A 23,938-nucleotide genomic window follows, 5' to 3' on the forward strand; every position below is an offset into this window, starting at 1 on the left:
GTTCTTGTCAACTTTTATTCTCTCATATCCAGTAATTTTCTCCTCTCATTCTCTCATCTCCTATTCACCTCTCTATCCCCCTTTCTCTCTTTTCTCTCTCTCGGTTTAATCCAGATTTCTGCTGTAATCCCTTCATTTCATGTAAGGATCAGCCGTCACACACACACAGGCTTAAACACCCTCTGCAGATGTAGTGGATCTGCGGTCTGTAGGCTTCTCACACCCAGCGCCGGCCCTCACATTTCGGGGGCCCTAAGCAGATTTTTAAAAGGGCCCCGAACCTACACTTTCACCTTATAATCCCCCAACATACACCGAAACATTATTGCAAAGTTTGACCAAATTGTCCTTCAGCGATGATCTTGATTTCACCAAGTGCAACATCTTTGTCTATCCTGGAACAACATTTCAGTCAACCAATCAGATTTGAGGGACAGGTTTACAGTTTATATCAGCATAGAAGCTGATCATCTCCCAGTCAAATATAAAACCCACTCCTCATTTCTCTAACTATCGCCAAGAAAGTAATTTTGCAAAACTGGAAATCCAAAAATTGTATACATATGCATCATTGGACTAATCTTCTTACAGAATACATCACATTAGAAAAAATAACATACACTAAAAATAATATTATATCTACATTTCTTGATATATGGAAACCCTTCCTAACTCATCTCCATAAATAAATAATTTACCTGGAACCAGATCCACGCACTCTCCCACATGTTCACTAACTTATAATAATAAACAATAATTATTGAATACATCATTCTACAATTAGTTATGGATACATTTATTTTATATATATATATATATAATGTTTGATAAGCTATACTTCTGTTCTTTTATTATCTATATATCTAAAATCTGCATGCTATTGCTATTGCGATCTATTTTTTGGTGGTGATGGTGGTATTGGTATTGATATTATACAACTATTTGTCTTCCCTCTCTTCACCTATGTAAATAACATTTCAGAAAACATTACATATAAATATTTATAATTTGTATATATTATTTTATAAATGATAAAGGGTCTGGGTGCTGTCGGTGGGTGTGACTGGCATGTCCTGTTGGCATGGTCATTACTAACTCGGTTGTTGGGTTGATTGGCCCCTCCCTTTTCCCTAAATCCCTTCTCTCATGTAAAATATCTATCTGGGTTGAATATGGTGTCTCTGGCTGGGGAGCTAACCAGAAAACAAAACAAAAACTATGGCTAGGTTTACACGTGGACGGCTATTTTTTACAAACGGACATTTCACCCTCTCCGTTTTCAAATATAACATTGTGCACACCTGACAGTTTTCAGAAAAGTGTTAGTTTACATGAACCCGTCAAAGAGCATGCCAAACCTGTAGGTGGCAGTGTAACGAGACGCTCAAGCCCACGTTAGCCAATCAGAATCCCGAAAATAGTCACACACTGTGACGTCGGCTGCCTAAAACTCAGTTTCTCTCTGTTTACATGCAAACAAAGTTTTCCAAAATCTCCACTCTAGCCGGAGTTTTTAGAAATAATCGTCTTCAGAGGAGAATTCTCCGTTTGCGTGTAAACGAAGGGAAATGTCTCCGTTTTTCAAAATAACAATGTACGTGTAAACGGGGCCTATAATTTCCATTGATATTTGGGATAACTTATGGGTATGGTTAGGTTTAGGGGTAATTTTTTCGACAGGAATGTTGTTCCAGGATCAGCAAAATATGGCTGCGTTTACACTTGGCATTAACATGCGATCACCATGATCCGATCAACCAGATTGGATCATTAGCCAATCAGGACACCGTGCGTTTACATTTGTTCATAATAAGTAGCCTCTGTATCTGGATAACCGATCGGATTTCTGTTTCCTGCTTAATATTTAAATTAGGTCTGTAGCACAACACCAATAAGAGTAAAGAAGCAAATTAAACAATGTCCCAATTGCTTTCACTCACTCACTTTACTTTGCTGTGCAATCTCCATCCTTAAATCAAATTACCTTTTTTGAATGAAGGAATATTCATACAAAAATAACTGGGTTATAAAAAAAAAAGTCACATCATCGATCATCGGGGTTTAAGGTTATAGCATGCAATGACTATATTAACAGAAATGGGAGATTAATAAACACGCTGAAACAATAAAAACATTCAACATTTAAAACATAAAAAGTTTATTCCTATTATTCCTCTTGCAAAGCAGCGCACGCTCTTCATTAAGATCTCATGCCTCACAGCTGTGATTGTACAGGCGATCGCCTCGTTCAGATAATGTTGCACAATTAAAATAAAAAATGACACACACAGTATCATGTAAGTCTGAATAAACGGTTTTAAATATTGACGTTTATTGTAAGGTTCAAATACATTTTATTGATTGTCTAAACTGCGTCTGGCCATTATTTTCTGACAGCACGTGGGGAGACTGGGCGGGGATTTATATGACGTCCACCTGTGAATGCAGACACACACACATACACACACACACACACACACACACGATGGCTGGATTGCGTTTACATTACACTGAGATCCGATCACAATGCGTCCTCGACTACCTCTGAAACTGGACACGCTGATCGGATAACATTCCGATCAGAAGCGCGTTTACACTCGTCTTTTCAATGTGTGTGTGGACAACATCCAGATACAGGTCGCATGTTAATGCCAAGTGTAAACGCAGCCTTGGCAAAATCACGGTGACCCTGTTGATTTTCTTTCAAGATATAAATCTGAAGATATATTTAAAGATAGATATAAATCTATCTATCTATACAGATATAAAACTGTATTTAGGGAAAACGTGGAGGTGTTTGGTCGCTTCTAACTTCATCTCTGTTTGGTCGCTAATGAATGAACTGGGCTAAGCTAAGTGCTAAAGTGTCGCGGTGCGCCAGAGCGATTAAGTGCACGCACTGAGACGAGAGAGATATGTGTCAACTCGTATTAGTTAAGGGAATAACATAGTTTAATATGAAAAAACGGTGGAGTATCCCTTTAAGCAAACTTTTACCATTTTAAAAGAATTCGCTCTCAGAGAAATGTATAAATTTAGTGAGATCAATGCTTTAACAGAGCAAAACACATGCCAATATGAAAATTAAAATAGAGAATAATATTGTGACGGGCAGTGACCAGTGCACATCGAGCAAAACATCCTTTAATTAATAAATCCAATTGGCACAGGTATACTCAGGGAACGGGTATTACAACCACATTACAAACAGTTCAGGACAGAGAACTGACTGGGGCTTAAGTGCAAGGACAAACAGAGGAGCGAACGAGTTCATCAATGAGGGAACGGGTGAACGGGACAATCAGTGAAACAAAACTCAAAGGAAAACAGCAGCTTTGACTCTTCAAAAAGTTCATAAAGAGATCTTAACTAATCCATTTGAATTGAAAAGTTTAGTCCACATTTTCTGAAGAGACTTGATCGCTTTATATGCCGAACAGATTGAATTTAGGCTTTTATTCACATGTAAACAGGGCCTAAAACTAACTTTTTTTTGCCACACCTGCCAATGGCTTAAGAAAATTTACCGGCCAAAAATATATATTTTTCTTTCAGTGGCATTGCATTGGTTGTAATTTTTATATTAAATGTGCCGAAGTTCTGATGCGATTTATCTTTGTTTAAGTTTTTCAGCTCAAAACCCAGCAGTTTTTTACTGGGGTTTGTAGGCTTTTTATATCCACTGTTGGGCTCATCATATGCTGTACAAATGTTTGACTGTAGAATTCTGTCATTAACAAATCAGAATATAAATAGGCCTTGTAATCTAGAATCTAAATACTGCTGAAATATGCAATTTGAGTAACAGCTGTGCTATTAATGCAGATAATGCATAATAATTCTGTATATGTGACCCTGAACCACAAAACCAGTCACATGGGTAAATTAAAAAAAAAAATTTAAAAGATGTATGCATCATCTGACAGCTGAATAAATCAGATTTCCATTGATGTATGGTTTGTTAGGATAGTACAATATTTTGTCGAGATACAACTATTGAAAATCTGGAATCTGAGGAGCAAAAAAATCTAAACATTGAGAAAATCTCCTTTAAAGTTGTGCATTTATGTTCACGATTGTGCTGCATTCACTCACAAAAATACATGTTTTATATATTTACGGTAGGAAATTTACTAAATATCTTCATGGATCATGATCTTAATATCCTAATGATTTTTGGCATAAAAGAAAAATCTATAATTTTGACCCATACAATGTATAGTTGGCTATTGCCACAGATATACCCGTGCGACTCCAGACTGGGTTTGTGATCCAGGGTCACATATATACTGTTTATATTAGTGCACAGCACACCCACTAAATACATTTTCTTAATAAAATAATTTAAAGCACGTTTTTTCTTTTAATATTTTTATTCACGGTATTCGTAAATGCAATGCCATAATATATGCCATACGAGATGCAATGCAATACTATATTGTAAATATAGTCACTTGTAGTGTGTAAATCTCTGCAACATACAGTAGATAAAAAAAAAAAAAAAGTTAACTTGTGTGTTGCTGCTCCTCTGATGGGCAGTGCAGTGTCGTACCTGTTCCAGCAGGTGGCAGTGTTTTGTACTCATGAGTGTGTGTGTGTGTGCACTTTAGGTGACCATTCTACGAGGAAAGGACGGCTTCGGCTTCACCATCTGCTCTGACTCGCCTGTTCGTATACAAGCAGTCGATCCAGGCAAGAACTGCTCTGAAAATTACTGTCTGGTGTGTGTGTGTGTCTGGTGTGTGTGTGTGTGTGCGCTGTGCCAGAGGTGCTTTTTCTGCGTCATGGGTTATTAAGCATCAAAGTCAAACATGGGTCAATGTGTGTATGAGTTTTAGGCTACATGAGTCACAGCTGAGTAACACTCTCGGTTGTCTTTATATAAATGTTGTGTGTGTGTGTGTGTGTGTGTGTGTGTGTGTGAGTGTGTCCTTAAAGATGGCAATATCCGAAATCCTTGTGGGGACATTTTTTGGTCCCCATGAGGAAAACAGCTGTTTTTTTTTTTTATGTAAAAATGCTAAATGTTTTCTGTGATGGGTTTGAGGATACAGTGTGTACAGTATAACATAATGATGTCTATGGAAAGTCCCCATAAAACATGTAAACCCAACATGTGTGTGTGTGTTCTCTCAGGTGGGCCAGCGCATCAGGCTGGTTTGCAGCAGTTGGACACAGTTTTCCAGTTAAACGGTCAACCTGTCAAACACTGGAAGTGTGTAGATCTTGCACATGCTATTAGGTACATATAACACTATAGTTGTGAAGATCAAATGTTTCAAGTGATCAAGTAATTTTTTTAACTACAGATGAAACTCGAAAAATTTGAATATGGTGCAAAAGTTAATTTATTCAGTGATTCAACTTAAAAGGTGAAACTAATATATTATATAGACTCATTACATGCAAAGTGAGATATTTCAAGCCTTTATTTGTTATAATTTTGATGATTATGGCTTACAGATTATGAAAACCCCAAATTCAAAATTAGAATATTGTGAAAAGATTTTCATAAGCTGTAAGCCATAATCACTTTAAAGCACGACAAAAGATTAAAACAATTATTTAAAAAGTACTTTTAAGTCAAAATTTTAACAAGATTACAAAGTGCACCTTTTAAAAGTGCAAGAAACATAGTCATGAAAGTGTACTTTCGAGGCCTTTCATTTTATTAATACTATATTATCTGCAAGTAAATTTTTTTCAAACATATACTTTTAAGATTTGAAGTACACTACAAGTGCACATTTAATTAAATTCAGCTTCTGTTTAGCAAGGTGAAACCTGGTGTCTTACATTTGATTATTATTAAGCTAAGTCTTTGCTCATAAACACACTCAATAATGAATAAATAAATCAACTCTTCTTTGCGTGCTTCACTACGTTTGTTCTGTTATCTCTCCCTCTCTCCAGAAATAGTCTGAGGGAAATCACAGTGGTAGTTTGGCGCACGGGACCCTCTGGGAAGTCCAACTTTGAGCGACTGATCCATCATCCCACTTACAAGTCCTCGAACTATGACACTCCAGTTTCCCCGGCTAAAAGCAAGAGGAGGGACCAGACGCCCCCGCTCCCGCCTCTGCCCCCCCACCAGCGCTCCGGCCGCAGGGTTTTAGTGAACGGGTCGGACGGGCTGGCCGGCGGAGGCAGAGGATCGGGAATCCTGTGGGGAGAACGCAGGAGTGCGGGGGACGGCACTCAGACGCTTAGAGGGACGCGTGTGAAAGCATCAAACGGGGACGATTACATCATCCTGTCTCCTGTTAATCCTGGAAGCCAGGTAGAGCCAAGCATTGTCCATCATTATGGCGTCTCACAGCTGCTTAAAGTGTCATGAACCCCTCCTGTTGTAGCCTGGCCGTTCACACCTCAGAGTTGGAAAAAGTCTCAAAAAATGGACGTGTAAAGCTGTGGAAAAGTGGGAGAGTATAGAGGGTGGGACAAGGGGAGACTACAACCAATAAAACACATCATCATGGTGTCTCACAGCTGCTTAATGTCTCGATATGATGTGAAAATGTGAGCAGACATGTGGGGGCCAAGACTTTTGTCGCACTTGAACCACGAATACACAAAAAGTAACACATCCTTCCCCCGCGGGTCAATTTGACCCCCTTAGGAATGAATGGAATGCGAGGAATGCTACAGTACACATAGAAAAACCTAAAAATGCTCAAACTTCAAGCTAAAAATGCTAAAATGTTCCCCAAAAATAATTGTATAATGTGTGCATGTGTATCTGAATGCATACCGAAGAAAAACTGACTTTAGGATCCAGCGGAACTGCTCATTTGCTCCATATAGAGCATTATGACGCCATCTACTGGCAAGAGTTATGAAATATCATGTTATATTATTTTTTCCCCACAAGAGGTCGGCAGAGACACCCAATGTAAGATATTTTGAGCTGAAGGGTTCTGCATGAAATTGTGAGTTATTTTCAATTTAAGTTTATTGATCAAGTCTAGTAATTTAAAGGTAAATAAATAAAAAAAACATTTTTTCTAAAAAAACAAATTGCATAAAAAAATAGAAAGATATCAAAATGAACGAGGGAAAGATGTGTTACAAAGTGCGAGGGAAGGATGAGGGTTAAATGTGTAGATGGCCGGCTCTGAAGTACTTTCTAAACCTAAACCTTAGTCACTGTCTAAAGCATAGTGGAGGAGTACCAGCGTTTCTTACAATATTGCAAAATCAATGTTGCATGATGTGGAGACATATTTGATACCATGCTTCCGTTTTCGTTTAACATTAGTAATGTTTCTTTATTTGTAAGTACTACGTTGGTGTTTTCATAAGCTTTTTAAAAAAACATTTTAAAGTCTCTGTAGTCAATAATTTTATCCGTTAAAACTCATCTTTGATCACCAAAATTACATATTTAAGCGTTATTTATCACTGTATTTTATGTACGAATGAAAATGCTTTCAGTGTAAAAGCAGAACTTAGGTGTTGCCTATGTGTTTTGTGTAAAAAAGGCCTAATATTGTAATCATTGATTCATTAAAGTAGTGATAAATCTTCACAGAATGTCTTAACATGTACTTTGTCTCATTGTCTTATAATATTTATAATATTGTCTCTAATGTTTTCAGGTATTGGGCTCTGCCTATGGAGACAACCACAGGACATTAAGTAAGTTCCTCTTTCCTAGTGCATTTTCTATTCGTGATGTGGTGCAGTGGTTAAGGCTCAGGGTTTGGAAAGTTACTAGCTTGAGCCCTACAAAAAGCGAGCCCTATATTGTCTCCTTGAGTAAGAGTCTTAAGCAGGGCAATGTAGGGTATTGCTCTTTACATAATGGCACTTTATTTAAAGTAATTGCTGCTGTTTGATGCTGCTTATTGTTGCTTGTTTTAAGTGTTTTTGTTTAGTTCTTTAACTGAGTTTTTAAATAATTCCAAGTAAATTCCAAGTCAAGTCCAAATCAAGTCCAAGTCATTAGACTGCAAAATACATAAGAAGAAGAAAAAGATTTGCGAATTTGACTATTTCGTCCAAGTCCAAGTCATTAGACTGCAAAATACATAAGAAAAAGAAGTTAAAGTTAAAGTTCAAGTCAAGTCAAGTCATTAGACTGCAAAATACAAAAAGAAAAAGAAGTTAAAGTTAAAGTTCAAGTTCAAGTCAAGTCAAGTCAAGTCAAGTCAAGTCAAGTCAAGTCAAGTCAAGTCATTAGACTGCAAAATACAAAAAGAAAAAGAAGTTCAAGTCAAGTCAAGTCAAGTCAAGTCATTAGACTGCAAAAAACTTAAGTAAAAATAATGTAATTTGTCAATTTGACCATTTCGTCCAAGTCAAATCAAGTCAAGTCAATTCCAAGTAATTAGACTGCAAAATACATAAGAAGAAGAAAAAGATTTGCGAATTTGACCATTTCGTCCAAGTCCAAGTCAAGTCAAGTCATTTAGACTGCAAAAAAATTAAGAAGAAGTAAAAAAATAGATTTGCGAATTTGTTAATTGGACCATTTCATGTGAATGCCCTTGTTCATGTTTTGTTTGATCCATTATGGCTTAATTTCAATGAACTTTTCCATGACGAGGCCCCCCAAATACCACTAGGTTCTGGCCATGGCCCCCCTTTTGCAGGATGTGTTATTGTTATTGCTTTCACTTTAATTGAGCGTGAGCAGCGCAGCGAAACCCTCACCCTGCAGAAATACTGACCAGAAAACATGTGATTTTCTTCAAGGACCTGCTTACAGGGTCTAGGGTTGTCTTAATGGCTCTTCTATACTTTTCTTTTTTTTTTATTGCAGGAAATACATGACATTTTAAAAAATACACATATAAAAAAATAAAAACACAGACAAACAACAACATAAGAAGAGATAGAAAACAAACAAACGGTAAAGAAATGAAAGACGTTATAATTTGAAATATAACGTATGCTCGTTTTAAAAGGGTTCAGCAACATAAAGGAGACGCAAGGCAAAGAGCAGTTTAATACATTTATTTTTAAGACTTATAAAGGACTGCACAAACTCATGTCTCTCAATCTCTCTCTTCTCACACGCAATACTCACATTTAACTTACTCAATTCAACATCTATTGAACAGACACATAACAAATTAGGGGTGGGAATCTTTTACCATCTCACGATTCAATTCGATTCCGATTCTTGAGGCCACGATTCGATTCAAAATCGATTTTCGATTCAAAAAGATTTTCGATTCAAAACGATTCGATTTTATCCATAATGATTTCTAATCGGGTTTCTGATCATGATCTACTCTCATCTGCTTTGCTATACAGAATGACAAACGGAGACATTAAAGTGTCTTTTTCACATTTATTAAGTTCAATTCTCAGGGAAGTGCCTTTTATTAAAAACATTGTCTGGTTCTCAATTGCTACTTAGTAGCTAGCTATAAAATAAGTTGGAACAAAACAAAGGTGCTTCTTCATAATACAAAATGGTTGAAAATAGATGCAGTTTACCACAAATATCATGTAGAACACAACCGGTGAAGACAAAAAAACATCTAGCCTATATATCTCAGTCAGACTCAGTAACTTAAAGAATAACAAGTTATGTAAATAAAGTGCTTCTTTCAAAATGAATAATAGTCCTACCCCTAAGCTACCTGGCGATGAAGCAGCGATAGACCGAGTTGTTTTTGTTTTTTTGCCCTCTCGGAGTTGGCAGGGAGTTTCGTGAAGCACTGCAGTGTGCGTTGGTCTGCAGCTGGCGGCTGACTGTACGTTCACACCGCCGCCGACTTGAGGGAGAGTTTTTTTCCCGACACCATCGTATTAATTGATTTTGATTAATATGCGCGAGGGAGAGAGAGAGAGCAGACTGCGCTCGGGTGAGTGCGCGCGCGCGGCCGGGGCTCTCTCTGACTCTCTCTCTGCTCGTTCTTATCATAGACATGTATAAAGGCTAGATGGCTTACCGGCGCTGAGAACCAATGGGACCCGACGACGTCACACGGCGGCCATCTTAGGACAGCACCGCTCGTCCAGTTATAACATTAAAGTCTATTGTGCATGTAGTGCTGAAATAACTATATTTTGCTCAATTTTCAACCGATTTTCAAACAGCTTGGTGTGTCATAAACGTCAGGGATGCGGCTATTTTACTGCATAGTTTGTGAAAAATTTATTTAAACATCGGCATCAGCACAAATCATAGCCACGTTAATAAGGTTTGTAATAAACCAAACCGTTTGTAAATCCGTCAAGAATTCAGCAAGTTACGAGCATTTGTCACTCACCTTCCATCCACAGCAGCAGGGAGCAGCAGCGCAGTCTCCTGACCTAAGATGGCCACCGAAGTGACGACACAGCTGACTCCGCCTTGAGCCATCTAGCCTTTATACATGTCTATGGTTCTTATGCCCTGTCAAGCGCGCCCTGTTAAACTGACAGGACTTAAAACACATGCAAATGGTAGGAACGAAAGATCTCCCTCTCATCCATTTGCTTCTTTTTTCTTTTAGTGATTTGCCGCTCACGTCCCGTATAGGCTAGTTACAAAAATGGAGGCGAACAGCCAGCTGATTTTATTTATTTATTAAATCGATTCTTGGACATTTCAGATCAATTCTGAATCGTTGCAAATGAGAATCTAGATTCTTCTGTGAATCGATTTTTTTGGCACACCCCTATAACAAATATAATAAAATAGTAGCACAGCACAAAGAACACAGCTTGTCTTCGTCAGCAGGCTAGGCATCTTGACGCGCACGGAGTTCACCGTGGCGTGTCACACCCTCCTTCACGTTCCACTTTTATGCTCAGCACAAGCCATCAGAGCAACGGACCACAGGTGCGCAAGGGCGGAGCCTACGCTCAGAAAGAAAGACTAATTAGAACACAACAAACACACACAGAACATAAGGCAACACCCATAAGGCTGAGGCCGTAACATGTCCTTTGTGGGTGTTGAGTGTTTTAAGGTATTCAGTAATTTTACATATTTTACCCTTTCTCTTCTCCTCTCCACCAAATCCTCCAAACAATGACAGTAAAGATAGTAATATGATTTTATGATTAATATGGCTATCTGTGCACATCCCCGGGCGAAGGACGGTGCGCCCCCCACAGGGCCAGCCCGACCCAGGCTCTTCTATACTTCTACAGGTGCAACTCGAAAAATTTGAATATGGTGTAAAAGTTAATTTATTTCAGTAATTTAACTTAAAAGGTGAAACTAATATATTATATATTATATAGACTCATTACATGCAAAGTGAGATATTTCAAGCCTTTATTTGTAATCATTTTGATGATTATGGCTTACAGCTTATGAAAACCTTTTCACAATATTCTAATTTTGAATTTGGGGTTTTCATAAGCTGTAAGCCATAATCATCAAAATTATAACAAATAAAGGCTTGAAATATCTCACTTTGCATGTAATGAGTCTATATAATATATTAGTAATATATAATAATAATAATATAATAATATAATAATATATCGAGTTTCACCTGTAAACCAAAAAAAAGAAAAGTCTTTAATCCATCTGATATCTGACTGAAATCTCACCTACGATCTTTACTTTCTACCAGCTGGCCAGATGTTCCCCACACCTCAGACGCCTGTTCCACCTCCTCCGGCCACTGGTTCCCAGTCAGCACCTGGACTGGCCAGCAGAACGTGCTTTCTGCGCCGCTCTGGCAACAGCAAATCCAAAACACAGGAGAGTGGACATTACCAACAGCCAACGACCACCTCAAACTTTGCCAACTACCAGAACTGCACCATTGTGAGGTCACACATGCCTCATGCCAACTATGGCTCATACGTTAAAGTGACACCTAAAATCCTCATCTTCCCCATCTTTGTGCAGGTAAATCTTCCATATCTTCAAAATAAGCACAGACGTTAAATAAAAAGATCTAGTGAGCTCTAGTGATCTCTCCAGAACATAACATATTGCGTTCACATGCGTTCACACCGGACGCGAATAGCGCGTCAAGCGCGAGTGATTTCAATGTTAAGTCAATGTAAAGACACGTTACGCGCGTAAAAAATTACTGCAGCACGAATGAGGCGTAGAGTGCGGCACGGTAGACGCGGATACGCCTTATTTGAGCGAATTGAGTGTCTGCCGCGTTTAGAGCGAATTATTTTATGTAGTGCTTTTTGTGCATTCACACGTTTGACGCAAATTCCCGTCTGCCGCCCGAGTTGAAAAATCTGAAGTTCTGCGTCAATTCGCGCCGCGTTAACCAATCAAGAGCCTTCTTGCTACTGTCACGTGGTGAAGTGACGTCATAAACGGGGGAAGGCCCGATTTTCAGATTATAATGTCATTTTATATGTTTGGCCTCAAAAAATTATTTTGTAATGCTCGTGTGAAAGAAGGAATGACATTGTTCAGATGTTAACTATGAATGTGACACTGAACACTTGCAGTCAGCTACATTTCTGAATGAGATGAAGAAAAACTCACATAACGTTAATTAAAGAAGTCGTTTGACCTACGTTATAACGAGTCATTAATGTATTTTATACTAGCCTGGCTAACGCCAGACCCAATTCTCGTTGAGACTTGGGTCTGGGAACCACATGTGCATTTTCTCGTATTTGAGGCGTGGTTTACGAATGCCCGGCGCCGTTTATTGGGTGCTAAGAATGTCTATCAAATGCGCCTGTACGTAGCTCATAGCCAATCGTTTCCATTATACCAGATGACGTATGTAGAGCGACAGAAATTAGACAAGGAAGAAGACGATGGGTAAGATATTTTTGTGTAAACAATGACGTTCAGCGACTATTGCCGTTTGTGCAAGATAAACATGAGGGTCGAAGGTATATATGGATATAAACAAACTGCTTAGTTGTGTCGCATAGATGTCGTCATCGTCTTGCTGCTCCCTCCCCGTTCTGTGATTGGTTCCCTAGATGAGGCGAAAATCTGGTCCATGGTATCCAGACTGCCTTTCAGCGTGAATAAAATCGCGCTGCGCAAAGGCAGTATGGGGAAACCCAGGCTAATTTTATACCATGGTCTGGTATAAAACCTATAAGTTAAGTAAGGGTTAATGCCCGACGAGGTGTCCATTGTCAGGTTTTAATGGACTTCGGCGGAGGCAACCGTCCTCCGCTGCGCGTCGGCCAGTTCACACCTCGCCGTCATCCATTAAAACCTGACAATGGACACCTCGTCGGGCATTAACCCTTACTTAACTTATAGGTTTCATATAATAGAACCGAAGCTATAGATTGAGAATTTAAACATTTCTGGTTGACCAGCGGCAGACGTCAGGAGGACTAGCCGAGGTGAGGCGGCTCCAGCGGGTTACATGAGCGCTGAGCGCCCGGTGATCGCCTGGATCTCACAACTCCGAAACGTCAGATCACATTTTTTAAATAGGCACTATCTTTATAAACAAACCACAGATTTGAGCTTTAAACAACTACATTCTCGATTGAACAACTCTTAAAACTACATTTCGTGACACAATAACAGTAGCATTTTTTTATTTCCCGCCTTGCACTTGCCTCTCCCAGAAGAAGTGGATTTTGCCACGGACGCTTGGATCGCGAATGCATTCAAAATGTTCAAGCGTCAAACTAGACGTGGCAGGCGCGAATTTGATGCGCTATTCGCGTCCGGTGTGAACGCACAGTAAGGCACACCTGTGCAATAATCATGCGGTCCATTCAGCATATTGATATGTCACACCTGTGAGGTGGATGGATTGTCTCGGCAAAGGAGAAGTGCTCATTAACACAGATTTAGACAGATTTGTGAACAATATTTGAGAGAAATAGGCCTTTTGTGTACATAGAAAAAGTCTTAGATCTTTGAGTTCAGCTCATGAAAAATGGGGGCAAAAAGAAAAGTGTTGCGTTTAGAATTTTGTTCAGTGTAGATAATATTATGAACAAAATGATCAACAAATGTTCTTCCAGTAATGCTAGTAGAACGTTTGTTCACAGTTATATGGTCTTTAATAATGTTCTCAATACTTTAGCACAGAAACATTATTTTCTACATTGTTTATACCATTTTAGTTGGGCGATCATCTAATGTTTTTTTTATGTTACTACTTGTTTCAGAATGTTCAGAGAACATTCAAAAGTAACATTTCCAGAATGTTTGCAGAATTCTAAAATGGAATGTTCCTTTAACGATTGCATAACCAAGAATAAAAAAAACACGTTTGAACATTCAGAAATAATGGGAAATAATACCAAAAAAAAAAGGCCTTAAATTCAAACCTAAACTTCATTAATATTAGAATGAGTTCGATATGGCTAGAAATATGAAGAATTATGCATAGGAATATGAATAGAAACACTGACAATTTTAGTTTCTAGTGTAATGTCTCAAAATGTTTCATGCTCTCAACAGCCAATCAAAACACAGGCCATATTTATTCTCGTATACGTATTTAACTTAATATTTTCGTGTTCTTTGTAAATAGACATCATGTCATACACCACTCTGAGGTTGTCTTATGCACACTTAAATACAAACACAGTTGTCGCATGTTACAGTGTACTAGTTTAGAGAATAGTGTGATAAGATATGTTATGTTTGCGGTGGGGTCTGAGTACTCTATAAAACGCAGTACTTCTAGTTCAGCACTTTCTTCAATCAAACCAGTGAACATTATATGAGTTGTTAAGCTCATTAAGTTGGAGTCAGAGTCTGTTTCTCTCTTTTCTGAAGCCTATAGATCTGTGTAGCCCAACACGAACACTGGTGATCTCTGAAGAAATGATTCTGCATGAGAGCAGGCACTTCTCTATCAAGGTAAGAGAGACACACTGTAGTGTGCATGTGGATTTAGGGCATTTCACACTTGAAATTGTTATAAAAGTAGTAATTTTATAACTTCATTAATGTGGGGTCAAGTGATTTTTACTGGAATAATATGAACTCATAGATAATTTCAGATTAATCTCTTTTATTTTCTCTTTTCCCACCTCGACGATGTCTAGTAGAGAGATGATTTTGAGATTCAGTGCTGGGTCTCTCTCATGCAGTCAATAAAGCTTTACTTGTGTGACATTGCATTTAAAACAATGCATATTTAGCACTTTTAGTACCAAGATTAACATTAGAGTACAATTAAAAATATAAAATGGATAATGAATAAGGTACTAAAAACTCAAATTTGCGAATAAGGTTTGTGAAAATTTATGAAAAAGTCATGTTAAAACAATAGGTAAATTGATAATGAAAATGAAATGTAACTTGTATTTAAATGTGGTAGTGTTGTAACTGGTTCAGATTACACGATTTTAGCCAGATTTTGGCACGATGTGTTTGACGTAGGGTGTCGTGGGGATTCTTAAACGACAACGGGCGTCGGGACACAAGATTCGATCGTTTCATCTCGTATAGTGTGTGTCATAGTGGACGACAACCACCAATGCTTCATGACATCACGGCAAAAAGACTAGCATGTTTATTTTTTTTCCGGTCTTTCATGACGTGAGTGAGTGAGTGAGAGTGTGTGTGCTCGTGTGCGTTTGTGTGTGTGAGTGAGTGAGTGAGTGAGTAAGTGTGTGTTCGTGTGCGTTTGTGTGCGCTAGTGAGTGAGCGAGAGTGAGTGTGTGTGTGTGTGCGTGTGAGCGAGTGAGCATGTGTGCGTTTGTGTGTGTGAGTGAGCATGTATACGTTTGTGTGTGTTAGTGAGTGAGCGCGCGAGAGTGTGTGTGTGTGTGAGAGTGAGCATGTGTGCGTTTGTGTGTGTGAGTGAGTGAGCACGAGAGAGAGTGTGTGTGTGTGTGTGTGTGTGCGTGTGAGAGTGAGTGCGTATGTATGTCTGCGAGTGAATGTGTGTGTGTGAGACAGCACGCGATGGCTGGTCGGAAAGCAACGTGTAGTCTGACATGTTTCTTGTCCACGACACGACAAGATTTTAGGAGTCAAAATCGCGTAATCTGACACAGTGACTATCGTATCAGACAAAAAAAATGTGTAATCTGAACCAGGCATAATGTTTCTTACTGAAGTTGCAGTCTTCACACACTACACAAAAATACTTTTGGTGCGTTATTAGTTATTACACTGTTGCTTCTTCAATATTGTTTCCAGTCTCTTTGGGTAGGTTTAGGTTTAGTCATTTAGCACACGCTTTTTTCCAAAGACTAAAGCAAGCGAGTCATCGTGAAGAGGCAAAAACAATGCAAGAAATGCTCAAAATACAAAGTTCAGGCATTGCTCAGAGTAGCATAAGCCCGACAAGGGAGGATTAAAGGAAAAGGAAATATTTTTTTTTAAATTTTGTTAAGTTATGTGTAGGTGTGCGCGTTATTGTACAACAAGCAACAAGCAAGTTATTTTAAAACGCGATAAGCATTAACATTTTAGCCCCACTCCCTGGACATTTCAATTCAGAACCGCGGTCATATGTACAACAAGCAACATAATCAAACGTTGCCAGATTTACGTTGAAACCTGAACACTTGTTTAGTGGCGCTCACTGGACATTTCATGTTGAAACTTGCAAAACGCGATGTAATGTCAGTGTGCAGAAAAGTCGCCACAGGCACGTTTCTCTAATGAGAGGTTGGTGAACAGATATCCATCTTGGGATCAATTTGAACCAAATCAAACCCAACTGTTTTTGGGCTAAATAAAGACGGGCAGTGACGGGCCGACCTGATTTATTCTTGCACACTGGAATCACTTTTTAAAGTGTTAAGTTCACCCAAAAATTAAAACTCTGTCAGTAATGACTCTCCCTCATGTTGTTCAACCCCGTAAGACTTTCCTTCATCTTCTGAACACAAATGAAGATATTAGTGATTAAGGCCACATTTACACATAGCCGGGTATTTAGAGAAACGAATATTTCCCCCCCTCCGTTTTCAATAATAACATCGTGCACACAACCCGCATAAAAAGGATAAAGCCATGCAAGCCAATCAGAATCCTCAGAATCGACAAGAGAGAACCTAAAACCCCGGTTCTCCCAGTTGACACGACAACATATAACCGGCGTTTTCAGAAATCTCCACTTTGGCCGGAGTTTTTAAAAATAATAATAGTTTTCTGGGATAAAAACGGCGTTTTCGTGTAAATGACAGGCCAAAACGCAGAGAAATATCTGCGTTTTGCCATCGTGTAAACGGGGCCTAAATCTGAGAGCTGTCTCACTCCTCCATAGGCTTCTGTTGTAATTGAAACTTGCCGGCCCAGAAAGTTAGTAAAGACAATGTTTAAAATAGTCCAAGTGACTACAGTGGCTCAACCTTAAGTTTATCAAGCGACCAGAATACTTTTTGTGTGCAAATCCCCCAAAAATAATGACTTTATTCAACTCTGGATGTTCTTCTCTGTGAGTTCACGAGTGTAACAGTGCAGCGCTTCTGGGTTGTAAGTCAGAACGTAGGCTCACTATTGGCCAGCATCACACACATGACCAGCGTCGGCCAATAGTGACGCTTACGGGGTTGGAACAACATGAGAGTGAGTAATTACTGACAGAATTGTAATTTTTAGGGGAACTAACCCTTTAATAACGCCGTTATTTTCTTACTTTCCAGTTCAAGCACTGGCCGCATGTATCAGACTCCATCTGATCTTTTGAAATATCATCTGCATTTGATCCACTCTCTCACTCTCGCTCTCTGTTTTTAGGTAACAATCTTTATATACTCCGATCTGATGTTGGTGACCAGAGAGGATGAACCGGGACGATGTAATGTCCTGCAAAACCCACTGTACCTCAGACAGCTGCAGCTGCGGGATGGTGAGCGCAACTACTACACACACACACACACACACACACACACACACACACACACACACACACACACACACACACACACACACACACACACACACACACACACACACACACACACACACACACACACACACACACACTCATGAGCCTTCGACACAAACGCGATTCATCCACATTGTGAGTGTAACCAATCTTCCCTTTACTTTAACAGCTTATAGAGATGCTTTTAACTCAATGAGAGCGCCAGTGCAAACCCTCTTTTGGGTTTAAAAAATACAGTCAGGATTTTCTAAAGACACATTAAGGACAGTTATTTTTGTGGCTGACCTGCATATGCATTTGTAGGAGTTTCCCTTTCAGACGCAAAATTAATTGGAGGAGAGAATTTAAATCAGTCATGCAAGGTGATTTACTAAAGTGTGTGCCATTATTTAACACCCCCAAAAAAGCATGTCATAAACCAGACCCTAATTTACACTGTTCTTGGCCGATTGTGTTGGTCATTATGGAGATGATCCGGCTGTGTCTGTGTTCTTTAATTTGCGTGTCGACAGTAGATCACGTGCAAAACTTTCAGTTTTTTTGGTTTTGCGTTCTCACACTGATTGGCCCTCTTTAGTAAATCTGGCTCTGTGTGTTTGATTAGACAGGTGAGGAACTGTTTGCATACCTTTATTGACAGAGAAGTGATTAAACACAACTGTGACAAAGTTCAGGAAAGAAGAATGTGGATGTTAAACGTAACTTTAACCCCCTTTTTTTAATAGACATGAAAATGCACATTTCGAACTTAAATGGTTGTAATTCAAGAATGCTTTGGAATATAGACGTAAGATTGGTCTCGTTTTAAAGAAGACATTTGGCAGATTTTTGTAGAAGTGAAATAAATTAAGAAAGTTAAACAGAAAAAAAGTTATAAAAGTTTGATTTTATGAAAATGTACAATGTAAAAAATTGCATTATTCATATTTTATATAATATATATATATATATATATATATATAAAAAAAAAAAATCAAAGCCAAAAATCTGAACAAGTTGTGTTTCAAATTTAGGTTGATATCTCAAAAAATAAGCGTTCAGTGAGATGTAGTTTGGGCGCAGTACCACACTCTTCCACTAGTTGACATTACTGCCCATATAAGGGCGCTGAGAGTCTGAGCCATTATTTTTTTACAATTTTCATACAATTTATAGACATCCTATTCAGAAGTAGTATTGGAAGTTTGGCAGATTTGGAAATGAATTCAACCTCTAAGAAACACAAAAGATCACGTATGTGCATTATAGCTCGCTGCCACATCACTAATGCTGAATCTATTATTGTTTACTTTATATTTAAAAAAATTTCAGACCTTTTTTTTCTAAAATAATTGAATGGATGCTATCTTTTGAACTCTTGGCATGAAAACAAACTGAGGTTTCTACCATTCTTTCATGATTTTTCATGTTCATCACTATTTCAAAATAAAGGTCTGAACACGCCTTAGGAGGATGAACATATTCTTGTTGCAAATTGATAAATTACGGCTCCTCTGTCATTTATTTTAAAAAATCAGTCACTAAATATGTAAACTAGAGATTGTAAGCTTTCAAATGATATATAGTTTGTCAAGATTAGTTTAGGTTTAGGATATTATGTTGCAAATGACAATATAAGGGGTTAATATAAACATAAACAACAAAACGAAAGGAGCGGCATATAAGTATTTTAAAAAATGCAACGTAAAATGTCCTAGTCTGTGCCCAGCTTTAAAGCACAGTAACGTTAATGAACATTATTTCTGCCTGAGTCCCGTCGGACTGCTTTTCATCGGCTGTGGAGGTGAAGACAACAACTCCCATGAAGCTACGCCATCTAGCCGTGAAACTTGCATTCTGTGCCATTTAACCCTTTAGAACCTGAAGCTAAAATGGGTGTTTTTTACATATTTTGAATACATTTTCCGATTTTTATTTAGAAAAAAAACACAAAAATCACGAACGAAAGAAACTAACACTTTAAAGTTGACAAATGAAGTATAATACAACTATACAAGTCTATTTTGTGACATTGGCTTGCACAGTTTTCATTTAGGACACTTTTTTTCATACACGCACACATACAAATGCGTCCATTCATATTAGGCACGCACAGATACACATGCATACACCACATGTAAAGATACGTGAAAAAGTAACGGCCATCCGCCTCCCAAGGCTTAAAAAAACAAAAACAAAAAGATACAGCTCATTTAACTCACGTCATGCCCTATTTGATTCACTTTTCAGCGATACCAGGATAATGCATGAAATGGAAAAGATCATACCATCATCAAATCACTGTTTTGCCCATTAGATATTATTGCAATTAATCAATTCAATAATAGATTGGATTAATTGAGAAGATAAATGACAGAAATAGACAATTGTCTCTGCTCAGATTGTTGCGGTGTCATTGCTCAGGAGATTTAGCAGAGATATAAAAATGAATGTTTGCATAGATGTCCTGAATAATTTAGTGAGATCAGCGCGTGGATGAGCATGTGACCGGATAACCGCCCCAGCGTAGCTAAAGCTCCGGCAGGTGTCTGTACTGTACAGGACTGTACAACTGTCTCCTCTGATAACTGCTCAAATAATGGCATGAGAGAATATTAAATATGTGATCAGCCATGTTAGATTGGGTTCTTACGGGTGAATATGACAGGGATCCGCAGTTTATCTCCAAACCCGTGATGTTGCAAACTCTGTTGAGATTTGTGTTGCCTTTCTCAAAGCATGTTATGACCTTAGCATGTTTGTTTCCTCAGATCACAGTGAAGATCTGCAATTCTACTTGATCCACATGACAGAGGTGAGTTACAAAAAGCTGGTTACAAAAATATATGGGAATATACTGCAAAATATAATGCGATATATTACACAATACATTTCCATAATAAGGGAAACTAGTGTTTTGAATAACAGTAAGTGTCTTACTGAATATAAAATGACATACATTATTATATATTATTGTTATAATAATGTATTATTGACACACATATATATATTATTGATTATATGATATATTATTGTCACATGTTTTTTCAATATATGAAAAGCATCAATTCCTTATGCATTATTCAATACATTGTAATATATTAACACAATATATTATTTTATAAGTTATTTATTATCATTAATTATTTATTATTATGTATATTTTCAAATATACTGTTAAACCATTTAATATATATTGATCATTCATATATAGGGAAATATTGAAGACTTCAGATAAAAAGAGCCATCTGAAATTTTCTTCTAGAATGATAATTTTTATCAAGCTTTTATGTTTATGTTCAGTTATTTCACTTTAATGGCAATGAAAATGACATATTAATTGTCATTGAAGTGAAATGACTGAACTTAAATATACGAGCTTGATAAGCATCTGAAGTCTTCATATTTTCTTTTCATAAGGGTGGTGTTCAAAATATACAGGTAATTAAATTATTTTCTTTGTTTACATGTACAGTACATAGGTGATAAACAAACTTTTTTTTGTCCCCTAATATATGATTTTCGCAACCCAGGCTCATTGGAAATATACTAGACTCTACATTTCTGCCAAACACACCTATAGGGACGTCCCACGTGACGTCCCGCCATTTGGAGCAGCCATCTTGACGGAATAGCAAATGCTAAACCGCCGGTGATACTACAGCTCGTCGCGAAATATTCCTATCATGCCCGAGCGATGCTGTGCAGTTGGATGCGATCAGATACGTGATCATACAAAAGGAATATCTTTATATCGTATCCCAATAGAAATAAAACGGAGAAACAAGTGGTTGGTGGCAATAAACAGGTGATTTTGTTTTGTGTTTTTACCTGTAAACTCAGTTTAAAAATTATTACAGGTAACGTTACTATAATTTGGTGGGGAAAAAATCCTTCCCCGCTGGCGTCCAAACCAAAGAGTTGCTGACCCATCCGGAATCGCGATACTGATAGCCTGCTAAGCTTTTGTATGCTTTTAATGAAGCTACGGTGTAGCGTTAGCGTGATGGGACGTGAGTAACTGTAAATGTCACCGAACTCAAAGTCAGGAAGTTTTTCTACACATTTAATGCCTGTAAAAGAACTTGTGGTGCTTCATATGGATCTATGATTCCTAATTACTTTATCTTTCTCTTGTATTTTTTTGTGATGCTAATACGTGCGATGACATGACGTGAAGAGTTAGCTGACGGCCGCTGCGCTAATAATAGATAGTGTTGATAGTGAAAAAATTGATTCTGTTCAATATCGAGATATTTTGCGCACGCAATTATATCAATACTGTAGTGCAAAGTATTGCAATATTTAGGCTAATTATAAAATAATTATACTAATAATTATATTGGATTTATACTAGTGGAAATTAACTTTTGTATTTATTTTTATACATGCAAATTATGATTAGATACAATGCTATGACCTGAAATACTTTTACCATGGCGCATGATTTATAAACTAATGCATTTTAATGTTTGTATCACACAATCTGTTTCATTTGTATGACTTTTCTGATGTAGTAAACTTGCTTGATCGCTCAGCTGGTGTTTGCTCAGAGCTTTGTGAAACTGTGAATCACGAGTCACGATCAAAGATGGCACGGTTGCTTCAGAAAATGTGTTTTTATTGCACATTTGCACACTATTGGTTTGATTTAGTGTAGAGTTTAATGTAGGTGTTTTTTAAAAATGCGACAAAGCATTAACCTTTTAGCGCCGATCACCGGACATTTCATTTCTGAAATGCAGAGATTGGTACTACAACCAACATAATAAAACATTGCCAGATTCAAATTCATCTTTTTTGGATAAAACTTAATGTCCATTGGATATTTTACTTTCACAGTGTCATGAAACCTGCAAGAAGCAATGTTTTTACAATGAGCCTGGGTTGCAGATGTTTTGGTGTAACTTAAAAAAAAAAAAAATGAATATGTTAGCTGTTAAATTGCATGCATGGCATTAATCTTACTTCTCTATGAATCTCTGCAAAACTTTAATAAAAAATAGTGTCTAAAATGTTGTACATAAATAAAACATTTATAAATGTAAAAAAATGTAATGTGCTAGAGCCACACTTTTCACACAAATCCCTACAAACACTAATAACATCACATTGGAAATTTAAAGTGTGACCTCATATTTATGGTGTATAGTGCAAATATTTAAACATTGCATTGATCAAATATACTCAATCACAGATTTAATATAATTGCAATCAGAGAATCAATGCAACGCAAGTGTTTTCTTTTGAATACGTCCCACCTCTAATTACACAACTTTAAAAAATAAAAGCATCCCTTGAGACTTCACCAGGATTGATAATGATTGCTAGTGATGTAATTACTGGCTCATTGTTGATCACAAATTCCAGGGACATTAGATCAATCAGGGGTGTGTTTCACGAAGTCAACTATGGTCGCAAGTTTCGACGTTACCAACACAATTCAACGGGACTTGGCTAACGATGCTTTTGGGAAGCGCACCTCAGGGCATCTGTTGTGATGTGATGGATATTTATCAGGCTCCATCCCGGAGTCATATAATGCAGGACTTTAATTAGATTCTTCTCTCTCCCGTGTCTCAGTGGACACTCGTAATGGTAGCTGGAGATGTCACTGACCACAGAGAGAGAGAGAGAGAGAGAGAGAGAGAGAGAGATAGAGAAACACGCCCAACTAAGAGAAAAACAATCTCATTAGAGGAATAGCTCATGTGTCTGCATGTTTTTCACTCACTCCCGTCTTCCTTGTGCAATCTGTGTCCAGGTATATGACATCTCTCTTTCTTTTGACAAGTATGATGACATTGAGGCTGTGCAGTGAGGGGATGACTAGCAGATTCAGAAGTAGGAACAGGGAAAAACAATGAAAGTCAGTTTTTTAAATAAACATAGCGAGTGCGCGAATTGTTTTTATTGACGTGCACAGCCATTACATATTTAAAACAGTAATATCCTATACTAAACCTAAACTAATCTTGACAAACTATATATCATTTGAAAGCTTACACTCTTTAGTTTACATATTTGGTGACTGTTTTCCAAAATAAATGACAGAGGAGCCGTAATTTATCAATTTGCATCAAGAATATTTTCAAACTCCTAAGGCGTGTTCAGACCTTTATTTTGAAATAGTGATGAACATGAAAAATCATGAAAGAATGGTAGAAACCTCCGTTTTGTTTTCATGCCAAGAGTTCAAAAGATATCATCCATTCAATTCTTTTAGAAAAAAAGGTCTGACATTT

At 37.7% G+C, this 23,938-nt stretch overlaps 1 protein-coding gene across 7 annotated transcripts in view; it reads left to right on the top strand.

Annotated features, from left to right (window-relative positions):
* The window catches only part of rgs3a (regulator of G protein signaling 3a), a 209,406-nt gene that overhangs the window by 48,134 nt on the left and 137,334 nt on the right, over positions 1-23,938 (top strand). For 6 of the 7 annotated variants that reach the window (XM_079606412.1, XM_079606415.1, XM_079606417.1 and 3 more), the window contains 8 exons: positions 4,611-4,692; positions 5,137-5,242; positions 5,914-6,280; positions 7,599-7,638; positions 11,526-11,806; positions 14,642-14,725; positions 17,564-17,675; positions 20,465-20,508. In XM_079606412.1, the coding sequence (XP_079462538.1) occupies positions 4,611-4,692; positions 5,137-5,242; positions 5,914-6,280; positions 7,599-7,638; positions 11,526-11,806; positions 14,642-14,725; positions 17,564-17,675; positions 20,465-20,508 (1,116 nt within the window). The remainder of the gene's footprint in view (positions 1-4,610; positions 4,693-5,136; positions 5,243-5,913; positions 6,281-7,598; positions 7,639-11,525; positions 11,807-14,641; positions 14,726-17,563; positions 17,676-20,464; positions 20,509-23,938) is intronic. The other variant, XM_079606418.1, reaches the window with a different exon arrangement.

This window comes from Phoxinus phoxinus (genome assembly GCF_949152265.1).
Source record: "Phoxinus phoxinus genome assembly, chromosome: 3".
NCBI lineage: Eukaryota > Metazoa > Chordata > Actinopteri > Cypriniformes > Leuciscidae > Phoxinus > Phoxinus phoxinus.